Genomic DNA, 21,740 nt, shown 5'->3' with positions numbered 1-21,740 from the left:
TCTATATCAGAAGTACATCAAAGCATCTAAAATCTGATAGACAGACATCTGAAATTGAGGGAAAAAAATATATTCTCCAAATAATGGGAAATATAAGTAAAATGAGGGGAGAGAAAGAGAGATCTAAAAGGATGTGAGATGGTTTGGGGTCTTTCTGGGGTAAAAATCAAGATGTAAGCAAATAATAATGAGATTAAGAGATGCTCCTACCAGATACCAAGAGCAAGGAAACAATGGATCAAAAGACAAAACCAAAGATAATCTTGAAAACATACATGCAAACAGACAAACACGCACACACTCTTACGCTCACAGAGGGTCAAGAACTGATTAGTTAGTTACAGGTAAATCTTTTCTTCCTCATCAATGTTTTTGAAAAGAAAGGGAGTCTATTTTTCTTTTTTTATAAGAAAATATTATAAAAAGATTGATAACGATGATTTCATACCTGATAATATTTCAGCTGCCCATTTAGCTCTTCCAGACGCTTATCATACTCAGTAATAAGAGGAGCTAAAAAGCTAAAGAAAAATTACAAAGTTAAAAGATACATATTCTGTTTAGTTTAATAAATATGTAACATGAAATAAATTAAACATCAGAACTTTTATTCTAATTTTATCCAAAGCAATCAATACTTTGCCTTTTTCTTAAACCAGAGGTTCTCAACCTTAGCTCAGTATTTTAGGCTGAATAATTTTCTGTTATAGGGGCTGACTTGTGCACTGCAGAATGTTTAGCAGCATTCCTGGACTCTACCCATTAGAAGTCAGCAGCACCCTTACCTCCCACAGCTGTGACTAAGCAAAAATGTTTCCAGACATTGTCAAGTAACTGGAAGGGGAAGGGAGGCAAAAATCACCCAGCTGAGAACCACTCTTACAGACTATAATACTAGCTTTTTTTCCTTTGTCAATTCAATGACAGATCACTTAAACCTAATTACACCAGACCTAAAATAAACATTAATAACACTAAAAGGATTATTTTAACAATAATTAAACATAATTGGTGGAGGGAGGTATAGCTCAGTGGTAGAGTGCATGCTTAGCAAACACAAGGTCCTGAGTTCAATCCCCAGTACTGCCACCCAAAAATAAATAACTAAATAAACCTAATTACCCCCCCAAATGAAGTTCTGCTTCTTAAAGCAACAACAACAACAACAACAACAAAAGACTAGAAATTGACACAACTTTGTAAACTGACTATACTTCAATAAAAAATATATATATACAGGAGGACAAAATTAAGAAAATACTATTTTTCTGGTAACTCAACGTCACCTTTGATCAACGACTGAGTTTTCCAATGTGTCATCTCCATCTCTTTTGAAGACAGCTTTCTATAACAGAAAATACTGCATCTTAAAACTTTGTTTTCATTCACCACTCTAACCAAAACTGACAGTAGTTTAAAATTAAATACAATTAAAAATTTTATAGCCTTAAAAAATCTATTATTGCACTTTCAAAAGAGAGAAAGAGAAAAAAATAATCATCTTAACTGATGCTTTAAAAAATGTATTTGGTAATTTTTAACACTTATACATAATAAAAACTCTTGGTAAACTAGAAATAGGAAACATCAGAAGTACTGCATTAAATTCAGTAATACAAGGCTGCTCACTATTACTGAGAAAATTCAACGTAACACTAAAGGTTCGTCAATGGAATCTGTTGGGTGGATGGTGCTAGGAGAGTTAAAGGTTGAAAAGGAAGATACAATACTAACCTCATTTACAGACAATTTGACCATTTACCTAGAAAACACTATACATAATCTACCAATTATTCAGACCAATAACAATGCACCAAGTCACCAGATAGAAGATCAGCAAAACGAAACAGCTGCTTTCCCAAATACCAGCATTAAACAAAATGTAATAGGAAAAATATCGTATTCCCTACTATACGGCAGTACTTAAAAATAAAATTTTTAAATGTTGTAATAACTTTACTGAAAAATTAACTTTATTGAAGGACTTAAAAAAAGGGAACTATATCATATCCATGTGTGGAACAGTCAATATTATAAGTACATCGATTCTTTAAAATTCACTGCAAGTGCAATGTAATTCAAAAAAAAAAAAGCCAATGGAATAATTTATGAAACCTGATCTTAAACAGATATTAAAGTTCCCATGCATGAATAAATGTGCAAGAATAGCCAAGATCATCTGGTCAAAAAAAAAAAAAAAAACACACTGTAATACTAAAGTAATTAAAACAATATAGTACAAACACAGAAACAACATTATAGAAAATTCAGAAATAGACACAAGTACTTATGGAATGTTGTATACAAAAGAAGTGAAATTATAACTGATGGACAAAGTACTGCTTTTCAATACTAGTGTTGGGCAAAAAAATAAAAGTAGATTCCAGCACATACCAAATGGAAAAATAAATTACAGTTAGATTAAAGATCCAAATGTTTTAAAAAATACTTAACAACTATTGAAACAAAATGTATTATTAACCTTGAAATAGAGAAAGCTTTCTTAAGCTCCAAAAATGCAGAAAATTTTGTCTGTTTTGTTCAATATTCCAAGCATTGCCTGGCATTATCTCACTCAAAATACATTTTCTAACTGTAAGACATCAGCAGTTAATAGCTATAAACAGAAAGACTAATATATTTTACAATATCCAAATTTAACAGTTCTATACAGCAAAAGATACCACAGCAAAGTTAAAAGGCTAGGGTCATTTTTAACATGATCAAATATGAAGTATCTAGTATAAAGTATGGTGAAACATTCAAACACAAGGAGATGTACAAGAATGTTCAGTGCAGCTTTTACTGTAAGTTTTTTAAAAATCAGATAAATGAAAAATACAACAAAATCCCATTAGGTCAAAGAATGAACAAACACGGCAAAAAGTTAAGAGTGAACAAAACTGGGTGGTGGCTATACAGATACTAGTTTTTACTATCCTCTATACTTTGATGTATGTTCAACATATATACATTTTAAATATAGGGAATAATATATCTAAAGCATTTAGCATAATTCCCGAACATGGAGAGCTTTTAGTAAATCATAGCTCTTTATTTTTTTAATTTCTCTTTTCTGAATATGGGGGTAAAAAAATCTATTGGCTAACAAAGCTATATAAGAATTCAACCAACATGGGAAGGATTAACTCTCTCAAAGCAAAACCTCAATAGATGTGTTCACATCACTCCAGAAGAACTACAAAAGGAATTAGACTAAAAGAAAGGTAACCTTCCAGAAAGAAATTGATGAGTTAAAGAGTAAATGCATCCAGTAGTCTATGTAATTAACTCAGGGAGTGGTTTGCTCAGTTCTAGAGCAATGAAAAATTTATTGTATTTTTTAAAGAATTAATTAAGACTCAAGTCCTATTTTAACTTTAAATTGTTCCAAAACTGGTTTAAAAGCTTCTGGATATAACTAAATACAGTTGACCCTTGAACAACTCAGGGGTTAGAGGTGATGACTAGCAGTCAAAAATCCACACACTGGTATCTCTGCCTCAAAAACAAAGGAATTGACAAATACTCAAGGGTAGGAAGCTGAAATAATCTAGATAGAATTAGGACTCAAACTTTAGTTCTTTTGATTCTACATATTGTGATATCTAAGCTAACGAAAAGCTTTCCATACACTTAGTTAATTTAAAGATCTGTAAACTGAAAATACAGGTACTATATTTACTGAAAAAAAGCTTGCACCTAAGACAACTCTTGCAGTTCAAAGTTAATTATAGTTTAAACTTTAAAAGTATTATTTCCCAAATTTCTTAGAATTTTTTATAAAATCAAAATCAGCTATCAATGTTATGACTGATAGTTGGAGATGGATGACATTTTGCAAAATAATTCAAACCCTTACTTCCCACCCATCAATTTTAAGTTTCCTAATTGTTATTCTTATCACATTTCTCTCCACTTTCATCTATCTTATAGACAGCATCATGCCTGAACTATTATGTTATCATAGTCTAACACAATGCCTTACTTACAACAGATGCACAATATATTAGTGATAAATAAATCTGTTCCAGGTAATTCAGAAAACCATTCTTCTAAAAAATATCAAGTAATTATCTAGTGCATATTAAATTAAATCCAAACTATTCAACTTAACCATTAAAGGTTCTCTACAATGTGGAAACAACCTAACTTCCCTAATGTTACTTTCAATTACTTCCCTCACATATACCAAACAGATTACACAAACTGAAGTATGTTTTAATCCCTAAATATAACTTATTTTCTCACCTCCTTGGCTTCTCATCAAGCCAGTGGGTCCATCTGCAGTGCTCTCCACCACCCCTTCTTTTGGCCCCCAGTGAAATTCTTTTGAAATCCTACCTACTCTTCAGTGTCCATCAGATATGCTACACCCTTTAGGGAACTTTCCCAGATCTCTCCTGCTGCATATGATCTCTTTTTCTTCCTTGATATCCATATTTGGTTTTAAGGTTCTCAAGTTTCAAATAATATACCTCTAACCTAATTATTTAATATTTCTCATACCATATTTTCATTAGTCTCTAGGTTCCTATGAAACAGTAATTTTGTTTTACATACCTTTCTATCACTAAAGCCCCTGGCATAGTGCCTTACATAAAGATGGTGCTCAATATACTGCTTAAGCTGAATTCTGTGAAGACACTGTTCCAAAACTATTTTCTAACAACAGTTGCTAAGGAAATACAAATACAAGAGTAAATGACCCAATAATCCAAAGTAATTATAGAAGTTATTAAGATTCCAAAAATAAACGTAATAAATCAAAACATAAGAAAAACATCTGAAAATAAAAATACAGATTCAGCAATCCCTTTCAACTTGCTAGAAAAATTTCTGGAATAAGAGACTGCATTACTTAGAAAGTGGAGACCTAGAGGGAAAAAAATCAGGTTAGAAAAATAAGACTGAAATTGACTATAAAAGCATTTATAAGACTTCTTATATTCTCAAACAAAATTTAAACAAACTATACAAACTAAAGAATTTTATAAATCTTGAATCTTGAATAATGGATACTGTAACATTAATTTCTATCTATTTTGATCCCAAGATGACTTCTTAAGATGATAGTGATGGTATATCACACAAAGAATGTCAGTAATACAGGATTGTAGTCAGGGAAACAAACTTTTTGGACACTTTTCTTCCTCTAATTAACAAAACTACATATGTTCTAAGTATTGTAATTATAATTCAGTATGTTTAATTTTGTATCCCTGACTTCAATCAGTATCACTGGCTATCAAATAAGTAAGTGGCATCCTTACCTCTATCCTTCAGAAGAAAATAAAGTACAGGTAGACTAACATTTTGTGAAGGTGGTCTTGTACATTTTAGAGGGTTGCAGCAAACCCTTAAGTCTTTCTCATTCATATCATGAGGAAACAGATTTTCATCACTTATCAATAAAGGTTGATGTACAACATGGGAAATTGAGAAACTTTTACATTCAGACTCCTTAAAGTACTAAATCATTGATTACCTATCCTTATGATGGAATGATGCAAAATCAACACTTCAAGGTTATTACCCGAGTACTTCATCACCTGGCATCATATGGAGAGTCTAGAACTACACTGTCCAACACAATAGTCATAAGCCACAGTAGTCTATTGAAATTTAAATTTCATTTTTTAAGTGAAAATTAAAGACCTGGCAGCTCTGTAAGCCTAATTTCAAGTATTCAAAAGCTCCATGTGATACTGGCTACCATACCAAACAGTACAGAATTATACAACATTTCTATGATCACAGGAAGTTCTACTGGATAGCAATGGTCTAGAAAGCTAATAATCTGACTTATATAGTAAAAATGGTTTGTTATATTTTACCTGACAAGTCTTATATTTTTAAACTCATGATCAACAGAAGTAGCTCCTCTTTTTTTATGTAAATTTCAAATAACTATTATTTGATTACAGTTGGAACCAGCTCTTATACCTTATACAAGACATGCCAAATTTCTTCCCACCTCTGTCTCTTTTTGGTCCATTCTTTGGCTTGTTCTTCACTTTGAGTGCCAACTTAAATGTTACTGCCTTAGACAAGCCTTCTCCGACCTTTCTACCAAAAATGGGCCCCAGCCATCACCACACTACATACACATTAATCTCTATCTCAGCACCCTGTTTATTATGTTCACAGGATATGACAGTTTTCATTCAATCATTCATTCATTCATTTATTCATATCTCTTCCACTGAAGAAGGATCTTTTTTCTTATCTTATTCATAGCTCTGTCCCCAGAGCTTACTTAGCAAAGGAATATACTCAAAATTTGTTGAATTAATATATTAATGTTTATTATATTAGTGAATCGGTAAGTAAATTTGCACTATGACTGTCTTTCCTCTACAACCAACTCGTACCTCCTGACATCATGCTTTTTTATTTATTTATTCCTTCCTCTTCTTTCCAGTTTATGTGTTTCCTTTCTTTCCCAGCAGACTACCTCTCAATTTTTTTTTTAACTTTAATTTTGAGTTCAAGGGGTAAAAAGTAGAAAAAGTCCCAACCTAGAAGAGGAAGATATTTTTAGGAGAGCTTTTAGAGAAAATAAACTTATTTTTAATATTCCACCCGGTCCCTCCAGCAAGTACAAAGAGAACAAAAACACGAATCCCACCCCTCAGTACACAAATGTACTAGCATGGTATAGACTGCAAAGAAGATTCAATTAGCTTGCTTGTGAGAAAAGGCAGGGATTCAATGGGGAATAAAAAATTGGGAAAAAAAATGGGAGAAGAGGAGTATTTCCCATTCACTTTCTTGAATAAAATATTTTACTTATCTTTGAATATTTGTCATCCAGTGCCCACTACTACACTCTCAGAGAGCAATGTTACTTGAAACACTTTATTTATATAAAAAACACAAAATAATCAAAGAAAGACAACTACATTTGAAAACAACTTGAAGGGATCACTCAAGAAACTAGTTGCTATTTAAAATATCTTTATAAGGTTACATACAATTATAAGAAGGGAAAATATTTTTTAAAAGATGAATAAATTATGAAAGTATTGTGAACCAAATACATTAAATATACAAGCTACTCAACACATTGGAAGAGTCCAACTTTCAGTTTAAATCCAAAGAATTTATACATCATTAGTTACTATAAATGTATCATTTCCCCAAGAATACTATACAAAATACCTTAAGGCAATTCATAAAACTTATACTTTGATCCAAAAGAAGTTGAAATAATCAGTATGTAGTAAAAGTACTTAAGAATTTTAACTATCACTTACAGTAGTTTCTATAGAAAACCATGTTTGAAGTTCCAGCTTAAAATATAAGAAATAAATATCAAACTCTGAAGCTTTGTTTTTTCAATATTAGAAAAAGGTTTCATAAAATACGTCCATTTAACACAAGTCCTGGAAATTTTATGGTGCCTAGTGTGAGAAAGAAGGGACACTTCATTGGAATTTTATCCCTAAAAATAGAACTAAAAAGCATGAACTATTTGTATTTCCCAAGTGATCATGACTCTTGACGTCTCCACTTTCAATGTATTTGGCACATGGAGCTCAAATGATGCAAGAAGATAAGTAGGTAAGAGCGAAGAAGAGGAAGGATATAGTTGTTTCATTAAGTCAACAAGTATTTATTAAATATTTATTGTATCTAACAAGAACTTTTCTAGAAACTTGGAAAATGCAGCTGAACAAAAAAGGCAAGCAAATTTTTAAAGAATTTCTGTTGCTAGTAGCAATGACTAAAGCTACAGTGACAAGAGATCTGAGCCAGTGCTCCTGGGTCCCATTTTCTCTTTGATAAAGGGTTCCTCCTACTTCTATGTCATTCTTTACTACAAAACAAACAGAAAACAAAAATAAAACAAAAAAAGAAATCCCCCTGAGCATTTTATCAGAAACCAGAATAATGTTTCTGGGGTGAAAAAAACCCCAAGAATGCACTACATGTGGCCAAGGATGTGGACCTTTCTGCTAGAAAGCAGATTAAACTCCCTTTCATGCTCTCATATGACCTCCCCTCTCACTATTGCAAACTGTGCAGTGAAAGGCAAGACCCATGGGGATTGGAGTCTTGAGACAGCAACATGTTCTGAAGAGATGGTAGACTACAGAGGAATCTTAGGCAGTAACAACATACTAACACTAAAAATAAGAAATAGAAATCAAGATTTGATCATATGATGACAAAAACAGTGTATGTAAAATAAGAATGTGTACCTTCAGAGAATTAAAGCTACAATTTCACTAAAAAGTACTCTATTATGTAAGGGAAAACCTGTTGCTTGCTATGTTACTATCAGGTTTTAATTAATTATAATCACGATACACAATTCAAGTGCATCTAAAGGGCCACCTAGAGTCATTATTTTATCTGTTAAAACCATCTTTCATAAACAAATCAGCCATAGATTCCAGTAGATATGATGCAATACCATGTCTAGAGGTCTTCTCAGGTTTTAAAATCAATCTTGCCAACTAAAAATTGGCACTTGCCACCTGCCTCTGCTTGGATGAAGTCACGAGCTGCTACAGACACTGACCTCCAACACTCCCTGAAAGGAGTGCAGGGTGGAGATCAGGAATGCGGCACTCTATGCTCTGGGAAAACTGGCAGAACAGGCCTTCAGATAGGTAGATATTTTCAGGAGTAGATTTTGAGCCCAAATTCTTGCATCGCCTCATATGCACTAAAATCATTATTGGTGACATCTGTTCCTTGTGACTAGCAGCAAGCCTCTGCCTAAATGTGTGCTTGACTGCATATAAGCCACCTTCATATTATAATAGTGAGTTCCCCCCTGCCTCTTTGGAGCAGTTCCTCAGAGCTACCTGAGATGCTGTCTTCAGGGCTATAGTCCTCATTCTACCCCAAATAAAACTTAACCCACAACTCTCACATTGTGTGATTTTATCTCAGTGATTTTATCTTTTGTCTGAATCCTCCCTTCAGGCATGTTCTATATGACATTAAGCAGAGGCAAAAGAATCTAAGAATCTGAGCAAAAGTTAGCGACTGTTGGATTATGAAGATTCTCTAACACCTAGTATCTTAAAAACAACTTCTTTTTAATATCTCAACAGCAATTTCAGTTTAATTTACAAAATTCATTTATGCCAAAAGCAAAACACTTCTTTGCTGTTTCAGTAAAGAACTACCACTAATCCAGCAGCTATTTTTCTTTTAATATTCTCTAACTCTACGTCCACCAGTAAATATACCTTATTGGTCAAAAAAAAATTTTTAACACATTATTTAAACAAAAACATACACCCAAGGAAAGATATAATAAAACAATGTCATATATTATTTACTGGGTTAGTTTATGCTTGTCATAATTTATGAGAATTCAGAGAGTTCACATTTCCAACTGGCTATATTCTGAAAAACAATTTTAGGATGTTTCAAAAGTCTAATCAATTCTCATTTTAGAATTCTAACATGTGAACACCATAGATAATACATAAGCTTCAACTCTGGGGGGAAGAAAGGCAATTTCTACGGTCAAGGAATTTATATTCATTAAGCAAAAACACAAGTAGTCTTCCTTGTAAGAAGCAAAGCATTAAACAAACTTTCAACATCACATGGAATAATCTTAAATAGAATTCATTTTGCACTCATTCATAGATTATTTGCAATTAAATTTTAACTTAGTTTATTAGACCTCAATTTAATTTACATACCTGTACTGATGAATATTTGAAAAAATTTTCCATTTGATATCGCCTAAGAATGTCATTTAATCTTTGATCTGAAACAAAAAGAAAAACCAATTTGTAGTTCATTAGGCAATACTCAATTTTTAAAAAATAGAAATAACATAGATATTATTTGATATATGTAATACAAAACTGCTAGTCTTCACTGCTATTCAAAATAAAATGAATCCTCAGTTTTCACACACCATTTTAAAATTTAAGAATAGGCTATTCTATGACCATCATTCAAAAGTCCACAAATTACAAATGCTGGAGAGGCTGTGGAGAAAGGGAACCCTCCTACTCTGCTGGTGGGAATGTACTTTGGTGCAGCCACTGTGAAGAACAGTATGGAGATTCCTCAAAAGACTAGGAATAGAATTACCATATGACCCAGGGATCCTGCTCCTGGGCATATATCCAGAAGGAACCCTACTTCAAAAAGACACCTGCACCCCAATGTTCATAGCAGCACTATTTGCAATAGCCAAGACATGGAAACAGCCTAAATGTCCATCAACAGATGACTGGATAAAGAAGATGTGGTATATTTATACAATGGAATACTACTCAGCCATAAAAAAGACAACATAATGCCTTTTGCAGCAACATAGATGTCCCCTGAGAATGTCATTCTAAGTGAAGTAAGCCAGAAAGAGAAAGAAAAAATACCACATGAGATCGCTCATATGTGGAATCTAAAAAAAAAAAAAAAAAAAAAAAAAAAAGAAAAGAACACAAATACAGAACAGAAACAGACTCATACACATAGAATACAAACTTGTGGTTGCCAAGGGGTAGGAGGGTGGGAAGGGACAGACTGGGAGTTCAAAATTTGTAGATATTGACAGGCATATGCAGAATAGATAAACAGGATTATACTGTATAGCACAGGGAAATATACACAAGATCTTGCGGTAGCTCACAGAGAAAAAAAATGTGACAATGAATATATGTATGTTCATGTATAACTGAAAAACTGTGCTCTACAGTGGAATTTGACACATTGTAAAATGACTATAATTCAATAAAAAATGTTAAAAAAAAAAAAGAATAGGTCATTCTACGCACCTAGGCCAACTACTAACAGCAGGAAAAAAAGAGCTGCAAGAACTAATTTTTCTGACCCTATAAATTTTAATTCTCAGTCTTTCTTGGCTTGATCTTCAGGTTACTGGAAGGCAAAAAATATTCTCCACATTTATTTTTCTCGTCCCTGCTACTAGAAGTGAAGAGAGTTGGAAAGATAAGGCTGTAACTATACATCTTCAGAAATTAAAATCTGCTGAAATTCTCTTCCAGGACAAACCTCCACACTACAGAGAAACTGCAGAACAAAGTATCCAAATTAATGGGCAAGAGACAATGGAAAAGAAGGTCCAGAAAAGGCCAGAGCTCTCAGTAAGTGCAAGGTGATATTTTTATTTGCATCAAGAAAAGAAACATACAATAGAACACAGCAGCCAACAAATATACTATGAATGAACAATGTCCCCTGCAAATCAGTAAACAAAAGATGTGGGGGCCATCAGCCACTGCAGTCATCCCCAACTGTGCACCCTGAGGAAATTCAGGATGGAGAAAAGCAGGATACTGGCCCTAGATAGTTAAGGTGCATATCAAAGGAATGATTTCAATGAGTCCAGACTTTTGCATCTTCCCATTCATAAAAGAGTGCAAAATTCATTAACTTGAGATGTCTGGTTCTTCTTTAATTAATAGTAATCTTTTGATGTTCCAACTACCTGGACTTGGTTGGAAAAACTCCTATATATCCTGGCTCCTCCCTTACCTCGTCAGAACAATCCCTCAGAGCTATCTGAGAGGCTGTCTCCCAGGTTAAGTCCTCAGTATGTCTGCTGAATAAAACGTAAGTCTCAAATTTTAGGCAGTACATTTTTTTCAATCGACACTACAAAATTCATTCTTTCAAGATCACATGAACATTTAAAACTCATAATTTGCTGACAAAAGAGTAAGTCTCAATAACTGTCAAACGACTGTAACTCCATAGGAGAAGAATACACCACTCTAAAATATGCCTCTTTAGCATAAGTATTATTTTAGGCTCATTATTTTTAAGAAATAGCAGACATAGGAAAAACTCTGAAAACTGAGAAATTATCCTTTTGTAAATACTTTAACATTTATGAGAGAAAATTCCATTTATATTTCCCTTTCTATACCAGAAAGAGAAAGAGGACTCTAACAATAGGGAAGGCAACAACTTAAATCTGCATAACAACCTCACCCTCATTTACTGGTCTTTTCCTGGTAACTTCTCATAACTGCCTACTCTTTCCCCACTAACATCTTCTTTTGTCTTTAGCTGAAGATGTTATTTAAGATTGTAATCTTCAGCCAAGGAAAGAGTTTTTCTCAGGTTTCCTGGACCTCTCTAATGCATACAGAATGTATACATGTTACTAAACTTGTTTTTTCTCCTGTTCATCTGTCTTTTATGGGGGAGAGAGGGGAGGTTCAGGTAAGAACCTAGGAGGGTAGAGGAAAATTATTTTTCTTCCCCTGCAAAGCCAAAGAGAGTGTATTACCTGATAATAGTGCAATTTGGCTGGAATCAAGAAATTAGAAAATAAAGATCTCCATACATTATGAAGTTAAGAAATTTCTTTTCAATAACTCACTGGTCTCAGGAGGAATTGCAAAACAAATCTGAAAGTATTTTGAACTGAATGATAGTGAAAATGTAGTACCTCGGAACTTCTTAAAGAGGAAAAAACTTCTGCACAGCCAAGAAAACCATCAATAAAATGAAAAGACAGCCAACTGAAAATAATTGCAAATAATGTACTTGATAAGGGGCTAATATCCAAAATACAAAAAACTCATACAACTCAGTAGCTAAAACAAACAATCCAATTAAAAAATGGACAGATTATCTGAATAGACATTTTTCCAAAGACATGCAGATGGCCAACAGACACATGAAAAGATACTTAACATCATTAATTATCAGGAAAATGTAAATCAAAACCACAATAAGATATCACCTTATTCCTGTTAGAATGGCTATTATCAAAAAGACAAGAAATAACAAGTGTTGGTGAGGACATGGAAATGTATACTGTTGGTAGGAATGTAAACTGATGCAACTACTATGAAAAACAGTATGTAGGTCCTCAAAAAATTAAAAATAGAACCACCATATGACCCAGCAATTCCACTTTTGAGTATTTACTCAAAGAAAATGAAAACACTAACTTGAAAAGATATATGCACCCCCATGTTCACTGCAGCATTATTTACAACAGCCAAGATATGGAAACAACCTAAGGGTCCATTGTTGGATGAATGGATAAAGAAACTATGGTATGTATACAATGGAATATTACTCAGCCATAAAAAATAATTTGCCACCTGTGACAATATGGATGGACCTCAAGAGCATTAGCTAAATGAAATAAGTAACAGAAAGACATGATTTCTCTTACATGATTCCACATGTTAAAAAAAAAAAAAAGGAAAAAAAGAAAAGAAAGAAAGGTAGGGGAAGGGAAGAGAAGGGAAGGGAAAGAGTAAAAGGAAGGAAAGGGAATGAAGGAACCAAGCTCATCAATTCAGAAAACAGATTGGTTGGGGTAAGAAGTGGAGGGTGGGGGCAGGGAGATGGATGAACTGGATCTTTTTAAAAAAATAAACTTAGAATAAAGTTTTTTTAAAAAGAAAAAAAGACATGAAACCTTCTTGAAAGCAATGAAAGAAAAACCAATTGAGATATATTCCTTGCTCATGATCAAAAGCCACAATATTATTAAGATGTCAATGCTTCTTTTTTTCTGGATATTTCTTTTTTTTAAATTTACATATATGTACTGTTCATTGTTTCTAAGAACAGTTCCGAGCTTTAGCTTTTTAAACTTACATAGTTATCAAAGGAATAAAGCCAACCACAAGATAAGAATAGAATCAATGCTTCTTAAAATGATTTACAGATCCGGTGCAAGCCCAATAAAAAAATCTCAGCAAGCCATTTTGTAGATATCAACAAACTTGTTTAAACACGGCATTGAGTAGTCTAGACAACACCGATGAAGAAGTTAATGAACTCACATTTTCCAATTTCAAGATTTACTATAAACCTAAAATAATCAAGAGAGAACAGAATGTTAAACAAACAGACAAATAACAGATAAATGGAACACAATAGAGACTCTACTAATAGATCTATGCAAATACAGACAACTTGACCTTGGTCAAAGGAATAAAGGAACATCAACACAGAAAAGATCAACTTTTAGTCTTTAGTCATCTTCAACAAATGATGATGCTACAAACGGATGACCATAAGGAAATAAATAAAGACAAAAACTCTGCCCCTTAGACATCAGTTCACTCAAAATCATTCATTGTCTTAAATATAAAAAAAAAAAAGACTACAAAAATGACAGTAGGCGAAAATCTACGTGAGTTATAGTTTGATAATTAGTTTTCACACACAACACAAAAAGCACAATCCAGGAAAGAAGAACATTGATAACATGTACTTTATTAAATTTAAAATGTCCACTCTGTGAAAGACAATGTTCAAAGAATGGTAAGACAAGCCCCTAACTAGGAGAATATGCCTTCAAAACACATAAATGAAGAAAGATTTGCATGCAAAATACTCAAAGAACTAGAAAATCTCCACAATAAGAAAACAAACCCAAATTAAAACAAATAGGTCAACATGAGTACTACCTTACTGAAAATTATACATAAATGTGAACTAAGTATGTATAAATTGATCAACATTGGGGAATTACTGGAAAAGGATATGCATTGTGCATTATGGAGAAGTAAATTAAAATACCAATGAGATACCCTACTCAAAAAATAAAAATAAAAAATAAAATGAAATATGGCGGAAATGTAATGAGAATAGCTAATACATTTGCCAAAGAAGAACAGAGGGGAAGACTTGTTCAACAAGATACCAAGATTTATTTTAAAGCTATAGTCATTTAGATTGGGTGATAGTCATATAAGGATGAACAAAACTGAGCAATTGAAGAGAATCCAGAATCCAGGAAAATACATATATATATTGTGATCAAAGGGGCACTCCAGAGCTGTGAGGGGGGAAGGACTTTTTGTAAGTGGTTCTGGGTCAACTGGATAGCCTCACGGAAAAGAACAAAACATCATCCATAAAAATCAATTCTATGTGAATTGGCAATCTAACTGTGGATGCCAAAACAATACATTCTAGATGAGAACAGAGAGTATCTTTATAGCCTTACAGGAGAAAAAGGTATTTTTAAATCAAAACACAAAAAGCACTAACCATAAAAGAAAAATATGATAAACTGGACCACATTAAAATTAAGAACTTCTGATCATCAAAAAAGAGACTGTTAAGAGAGTAAAAATGCTAGCTACAAACATGGAGAAGATATTTCCAACACATATAACTGACAAAGGGCTTATTTCTAGAATATACAAAGAACGTTTATCAATTAGAAGGCAGACACTCCTAAAAGCAAGACTTGAATGAGTACTTCACAAAAAGTTTACTCAGGTGGTCAATAAACATAGAAAAGCTGCTCAACCTCAGATATCAGGAAAATACAAACTAAAATTATAATAAAGAGCTAAGATTAAAAAACAAATGTTGACAACATGGAATAAAGAAAGCTCCCATACACTGCTAGTCAGAGTGTAAATTAGTACAACTTTAAGATTAAACAAACACATAATTCCTAGGAATATACCCAACCAAAATGTGGGCACTTGAGCTCTAAAGGACATGACAAAATATATTGATAAAAACACTATTTTCAATGGCCCCCCAAACTGGAAACAACTGAAAATATCAAAAGAAAAATGGATAAAAGTGATAAATTTATAAACTGATTATTCTACAGCAATGAAAATGAGCATATTACATCTACAAGCAAGAATATGAATAAATCTCAAAAACGTAATACTGAATGAAAGAAGCCAAACATGGAAGGATACACAATTTATGATTCTGTTTATGATTCCATTTATATAAATTTCAAACAGAGGCAAAACTAAATCACAGGGTAAAATTAAAAATACTGGTTATCTTTGAGTATCTTTGGAGATGGGGGAGAGGTTATGATTACAACAGGGCTTCTAAGGTCTTAGCAACATTTTATTTTTTGATCTGGGTTGTGGTTAAGAGTTTTGAGATTTGTAACAATTCTATTAGTTTTATATTTGTTTTCTCTACTTTTCTGCATATGTTATATATAAGCAAATATACATATATATGCACATACACATTAACTATATATATCAGTAAACAAACATATATCACGTACACACAGATAGTGTACATATTCTACATTGTTACCTTCAGATAAGTTTCTTCCTTGAAAGCACACATAATTTAGTGGAGAAATATGACAGATACACGTGAGTCTGATAAAGGAATAAGTAATTATAAAAATAAATAATTTAAATAATTTTTAACTTTTTATTGAGTTTAAAAGGAATTATCCTTTTTTGTTATCCTCAGAACTTTTAAGAAAGTTGCTCGACACAGCTCTAAAATTAGGATCTAGTTTCTGCTTATTACTCTTCAGTCTCAAAAGGAGACTGGAGATATGGTCAGGGATATAATAATTCCAATACAAACTACTACTTTTTCTGATACATTTTTCAAATAAGAAGAAATACTAAATCTGAGTTCTCAGTAATTAAACAAGGTTAAGAAGTCAATTGTGCATTAATGAAGAAAACAAAATCTTCATACACTGACTTTAATCAGCAGAGTTTTACTGTAATTTAAATCTAGTATTTCCTTTATTCAACAAGCACTTATCTCATTGTTTAATTTGCGTTTTCTGAATTACTGATGAGAGTGACACCTTTTCATATTTTTAGTAGCTCTCCAGGTTTTATTTTTTGTAAATGGCCTCTCCAGGTTTTATTTTTTTTTTGTAAAAAAACCATTTTTCTATTAGTATGAATGTGTTTTTGTTTGTGAAAGATCTCTTTAAATTCTGGATGGTAATCAACTCTTGGTCATGTTTACTGTAAATATATTCTCCCTTTCTGTGGATGGGCTAGTCATTATATTGATGATGTTGTGATATCCAAGTTTTTATTTCTAGTGTAATCTATTCATACATATTTTCCTTTCAGTCAAAAATGTTTATTGAAGAAATCTTCTATCCTGAGATCATAAAGACACCCTGTTAAATTTTTTTCTGTAAGTTTAAGAGAATTTATTCCTTCAATCAACCTGGAGATGATTTTTCTATATGGCGTGAGAAAGATGTCAGAAAGATATCTTTATTATTTTTACTATCTCGTTTGGAAAGCCAATTATCCTAGCATCATTTGCTGAACAGTCTAGATTTGTGTTGTTTGTTCTTTCAGATGTTCGTGGATACGTGTGTTTGTTTCTGTGCTAACTGATCTATATATTTAACTGCCAATATAATATTGATTTAAAAATTGTATGTTTATAATAAGTCTTAATAGTAAAATAAAATTTCCCATCTTGATGTTCTTTAAAACCCTTTTGGTTATTCTTAGCTCTTCCACATAGATTTTAGAACCATGTTGTCAAAACTAGGTTTGGCATTGCATTCAATCTACTCATTAATTTATGAGATAACTGACACATTTATGTCTACTATATTGAGCGCTCAAATTCATAAATTTGATGTTTCTCCATTAATCTAGGTCTTCTCTTATGTATTTAATTTTCTAATAATTTTATAACTACCCTTTCATTGCTAGGATGAACCCAATATGAAGATGACTGTATGTTTATATAGGTATCTATACACAATTTATATTCATTGCTGGATTCAACTTATTAATATTTTATTTAAGATTTTAGTTTCTATGTGCATAAGTGAAACAGGCTTATAAGTTTTCTTTCATGCAAGTGTCTTTGCCGGGTAGTAGTTAAGAACAGACACTGGAACTTGACTGCCTGGGTTCAAGTCCCAGCTCAGTTACTTACTAGCTATGAATTAACCTTGAATTTGTGGTGGTACTTATCTAGGAGGTTTTTATCTATGGTTATTAACAGTTGGGTATGAGAACTGAAAGGCAACTAGGTATAAGGTGTTACTGGACATGTGCTACAGAAAAGCAGGGGCATAGTCATACTACTAACAAGAAAGCAGATGGACCAGTGGGCAACTGTTACAGTCTGTGTAAGAAAGTAGTAAAACACAAGCTGGGAAAGAGTTAAGGAAATGGTAGAAAATGAAGGGTTCAACAAATAGAGGTCTTGATGAAGTCAAAGAACAGTTACAGTGGGAGTAAGATATTTGTGTTTCAAAAGGAGGTCAATTTGAATAGGATTTTCACGCTCAAGATAAAGTTAACAAGAACCACTTTCCCACCTGACACAACCAAAAAACAAACAATTGAAACAAGGGTTTGCAAGACAGGAGACATCAGACAATGATAATGACAGACACAAAACAAATGAGATGAGCCCTAAGGATCACCCCAGCTTAATGACCTGAGAGACATTTCAGGCCGTAGAACAGAGGGGGAAAATGCAGCAGAGATCAGCAGACTCTCCGAGTTAAGGAGACGAAGTTGAGACTCAGTGGAAAACAATTAAACTAGAATTGGCAGGGCAAAGAATAAGAGAGAAAGCTGCACAGAGAGAGAACTCCATATATATACCACCTGTAAAGGGTCTTTCTTGCACAACAGAGTACTGAATAACTCTCTATTAAAGAAGTTGAATCTGTAGTTTAAAATCTTCCTACAAAGGGAACCAATTGGCTTCACTGGTAAATTCTACCAACATTTAAGGAAGAAATAATACCAATTCTACACAAATGTATCCCAGAAAACTGAAGAGGGCAAAATATTTTCCATTAAGCCAACATTACCTGATACCAAAACCAGAAAAAGACACAAGAAAAAAACATTTAATGTAAAATCTAAAACTACAAAACTTGTAGAAAAGCGCACAGAGGTAAATCTTTACAGCCCTGGGTAAGGTAAAAATTTCTTATATATGGCACATTCATTAAAGAATAAATTGATGAATTGAACTTCATTAAAATTAAAAACTTCTGCTCTGTAAAAGACACTCTTAAGAGAATAAAAAGGAAAACAAAAGAGTCCATCCCCAATGCTCATAATCCCCACTACAAGAATGAATTCTTCATTCCTTAGCTTGATATACAAGTCTCTCTTCGAACAGGTCCCTAAGGACTATCAGATCTCACTTCCCAGATGGAGAGGGAAGAATGGTGTCCTGCAAATGCTAGAACAAATGAAAAGAGGCTCAAAAAGGAATAGAAGTCAACGCAGAGAATACACAGGTAGGTGGGAGAAAGGCAATCGATCTATATTTACCTGAGCTGGTGTTTAGCAGGTCAACTAATGTGGAGGTCATCCACTAGCTGTAACTGGCATGTGAGATCCAGTTAAAGGAAAAAGGGGGAGGTTCACAGACATCCAAAACTCATTATCATCTCTTCATGAAAATCTTACCATTCTGTACTCCAATTTCCTGAATAAGCAGTTATTTTAAGCCTCCAAGCCTTTGTTTCTTCCGCTCCCTCCATGTAAGGACTCCCTTCTTCCACTCATTTGTCTTCTGGTGAACTACCACTCATTTTTCAAAAAATAATTTACAATGCTTCTACCATTCTCTCTGGTATTTGGATTTCAGTTTTAAGAATTCTGGCTGATGCATTCCTCTGAAACATAGTTTTTACTCCCCACCCCAACCAAACTCCTCAGCACCAATTCTCCCACACCACACAGATGGTGGCCAGTTAATCCTCTTTATTGGAAAAGGGTATTTCCATTTCAAACCTAAGAAACCTAAGAAATAATCCTAATGTTATCAATATAGGGTCATTAATGATTTTAGATAATATACACTGTGCACTTAATATGTGCTAAGCACCATCCTAAGTGCTTTATTTGCATCATCTTAATCCTCACAATAAACCCTTAAGGGTTGTTGTGCTATTATACCCATTTTACAAATGAGAAAACAGACACGGAGAAGCAGCTAAGTAACTTGCCCAAGGTCAAAGACCTGGAAAGAGACAAAGCTAAAATATGAGCCCAGGCTGACTGAATCCAGAGGTTAAGTTCTTAACCACTGGCCTATAATGCTTCCAAAATGGAACTTACTACTTTTTTCCTACTCCCCCTGTTCCTCAAGCAAGCCAAAAACCTGAGGTGTCCTCTACCTCTTTTGTAAAATCCCTCATCTCCAGTTTCTCTGTACCTACCTTAGTTTACTTCTTACCTGGATAATGACAACAGTCACCTAACTGCACTCTGCTATAACGCGTGTTCCTCATAAAAACCAGCTGGGCTTTTCAAATAAATCACAATCTGATCAAGTTACTCAACTGAATTCCTTTCAGTGATTCCTAAAACCTGTGCAAAGGTCCAAACTCCTTAACACACAGCAGAGGAGGCCCTTCACCATCTAGCCGAATTCTTCCCTTTCAGCTCCACATGCCAGTTTCCTATATACACCATATTCCATTCAAGCCAACGTTCTTTCAAATTTTTTACAAAGCATATTCCTAATCCCTTCAGTGTTGCAAATAGTGTTGTCTGCTTACACAGTTCTTTACCTAGTAAATTCATATTAGTATTTCAAGTTTCAGCACAAATGGCACCTTCCTTGACCACAGTAAATTATAACCCTGTAATTGTTAATATTTGTTTAGCCCTATGTGTCGGACACTATGATAAATCCTTTATATATTTAACACTCATTTAATCATTCCAACAACCCTGTGAGGAAACTGAGGCAAAAAAGGTTAGTCGTTGCTACCACTTCAGCATATATATGGAATTTACAGATTTTCCTCCTCAAATTAAATTCTTGGAGGATAGAACAGTCCTCCTTACCCGTGTAGTATCTATGCTTGTATAGCGCTTGGCACGTAACAGAAACAGGAAGCGCTCAATAAACAATCTTTGAACAAATGGCCAGAGCTGTGCTTCTAGGTTCTAACTGCAGCTGGAAACTATTCTGGCCATTAGCCCTCTAATTTCTCCAGAGCATGCGAGGAGCATAACAAACATGCCTGTAACAGAGTCCCATATAAGCGTAAGGAACCTGTATTTACCAAACGGTTTTAAAGTGTATACACATCCTCATATATACCACCAAGCTTTTTCTGCAGCTTTTTAAAGTTTTTGCAAATTTTTAGGCACCAAACAGGCACTCAGAAAACATTAGTTAACAATGACGATATTAAACATTACATTTAAGAATTCTCAATCAAGGAATATAGAGCTTACTTTGTTCTCGCGGGAAGTCGATTTCTGTGTCTATTTGGATACAATTTTAGTTTGGAGCATTCACCACCTTTTCTCAAAAAGACACAAACCTCGCTGTGCGGGAAAACAAAAGTAAGGCAACGCTTCGGAGGTTGTTTGGCACTAGAGCAGTGTAATTAGCATCCTACTCACGCGGCGTCAATAGCCCCGCGGCGTCTCCTTCCCCAGAGTCCCAGCCGAACCCCTCGCTCAAAAGACACTACAAATTTCTGGTTTGCTGGGGACCCGCCACGTGAATTCTGTTCCACGTTCACTCGAATCTCAGCCAGGTGGGACCAGGGACGCGGGTGGATATATGCGTCCCGCGGGTCACTCGGGGTCGTGTCGAGCCACTCAGGAGAGCGCCGAGGAAGCCGGCGGGCAGCCCGGTGGCGGCGTCCTTGGCAGAACGACGAGCGACTTCAGGACGGCCGGGAAGCCCGAGGCCAGCAGCGGAAGTCCACTCGGCCCGCCCTGCGACTTTGAAACCGGTGCCCCAGACCGCTCCTTGGAGACAGTGACGCCGCCTGCGCCATCACGCTGGCGTCAGCGCTTGCGTCGCCGCACTTCCTGGAGTTCTCTCACACTATTGGCTACCTGCAAAGCGAGGGGCGGAGCTTTGGGAACCTGGATGACAGCCTGTTTAGCCACCTGTGTGGTAGCCGGCAAGCTGGGGCGGGGGTGGGGGGGGTAATTTTTTTCCCTTTTATTCTTTTTTTTTTTTTTTAAAGAAGCCCTCCCAAATGTAAACATAGGTAAGGCATTAAATATATACTTTAAATTCCCCAGTATCTTTGT

The 21,740-nt window shown here is 34.2% G+C and overlaps 1 protein-coding gene across 5 annotated transcripts in view; it reads right to left on the bottom strand.

The window, feature by feature from the left end:
* Positions 1-21,471, bottom strand: part of SCLT1 (sodium channel and clathrin linker 1) — a 164,267-nt gene extending 142,796 nt beyond the window's left edge. For 3 of the 5 annotated variants that reach the window (XM_064496004.1, XM_064495970.1, XM_064496043.1), the window contains exons 1-3: positions 9,675-9,776; positions 1,287-1,345; positions 449-521 (exon numbers count right to left, since the gene is read on the bottom strand). In XM_064496004.1, the coding sequence (XP_064352074.1) occupies positions 449-521; positions 1,287-1,345; positions 9,675-9,776 (234 nt within the window). Of the gene's footprint in view, positions 1-448; positions 522-1,286; positions 1,346-9,674; positions 9,777-20,924 lie in introns of those variants that run through there. The other 2 variants (XM_031466073.2, XM_031466080.2) reach the window with 2 other exon arrangements.
* Between the last annotated feature and the right edge of the window lie 269 nt (positions 21,472-21,740).

This window comes from Camelus dromedarius, chromosome 1 (assembly GCF_036321535.1).
Source record: "Camelus dromedarius isolate mCamDro1 chromosome 1, mCamDro1.pat, whole genome shotgun sequence".
Taxonomy (NCBI): domain Eukaryota; kingdom Metazoa; phylum Chordata; class Mammalia; order Artiodactyla; family Camelidae; genus Camelus; species Camelus dromedarius.
This window is presented reverse-complemented; position numbering and strand designations above follow the sequence as displayed.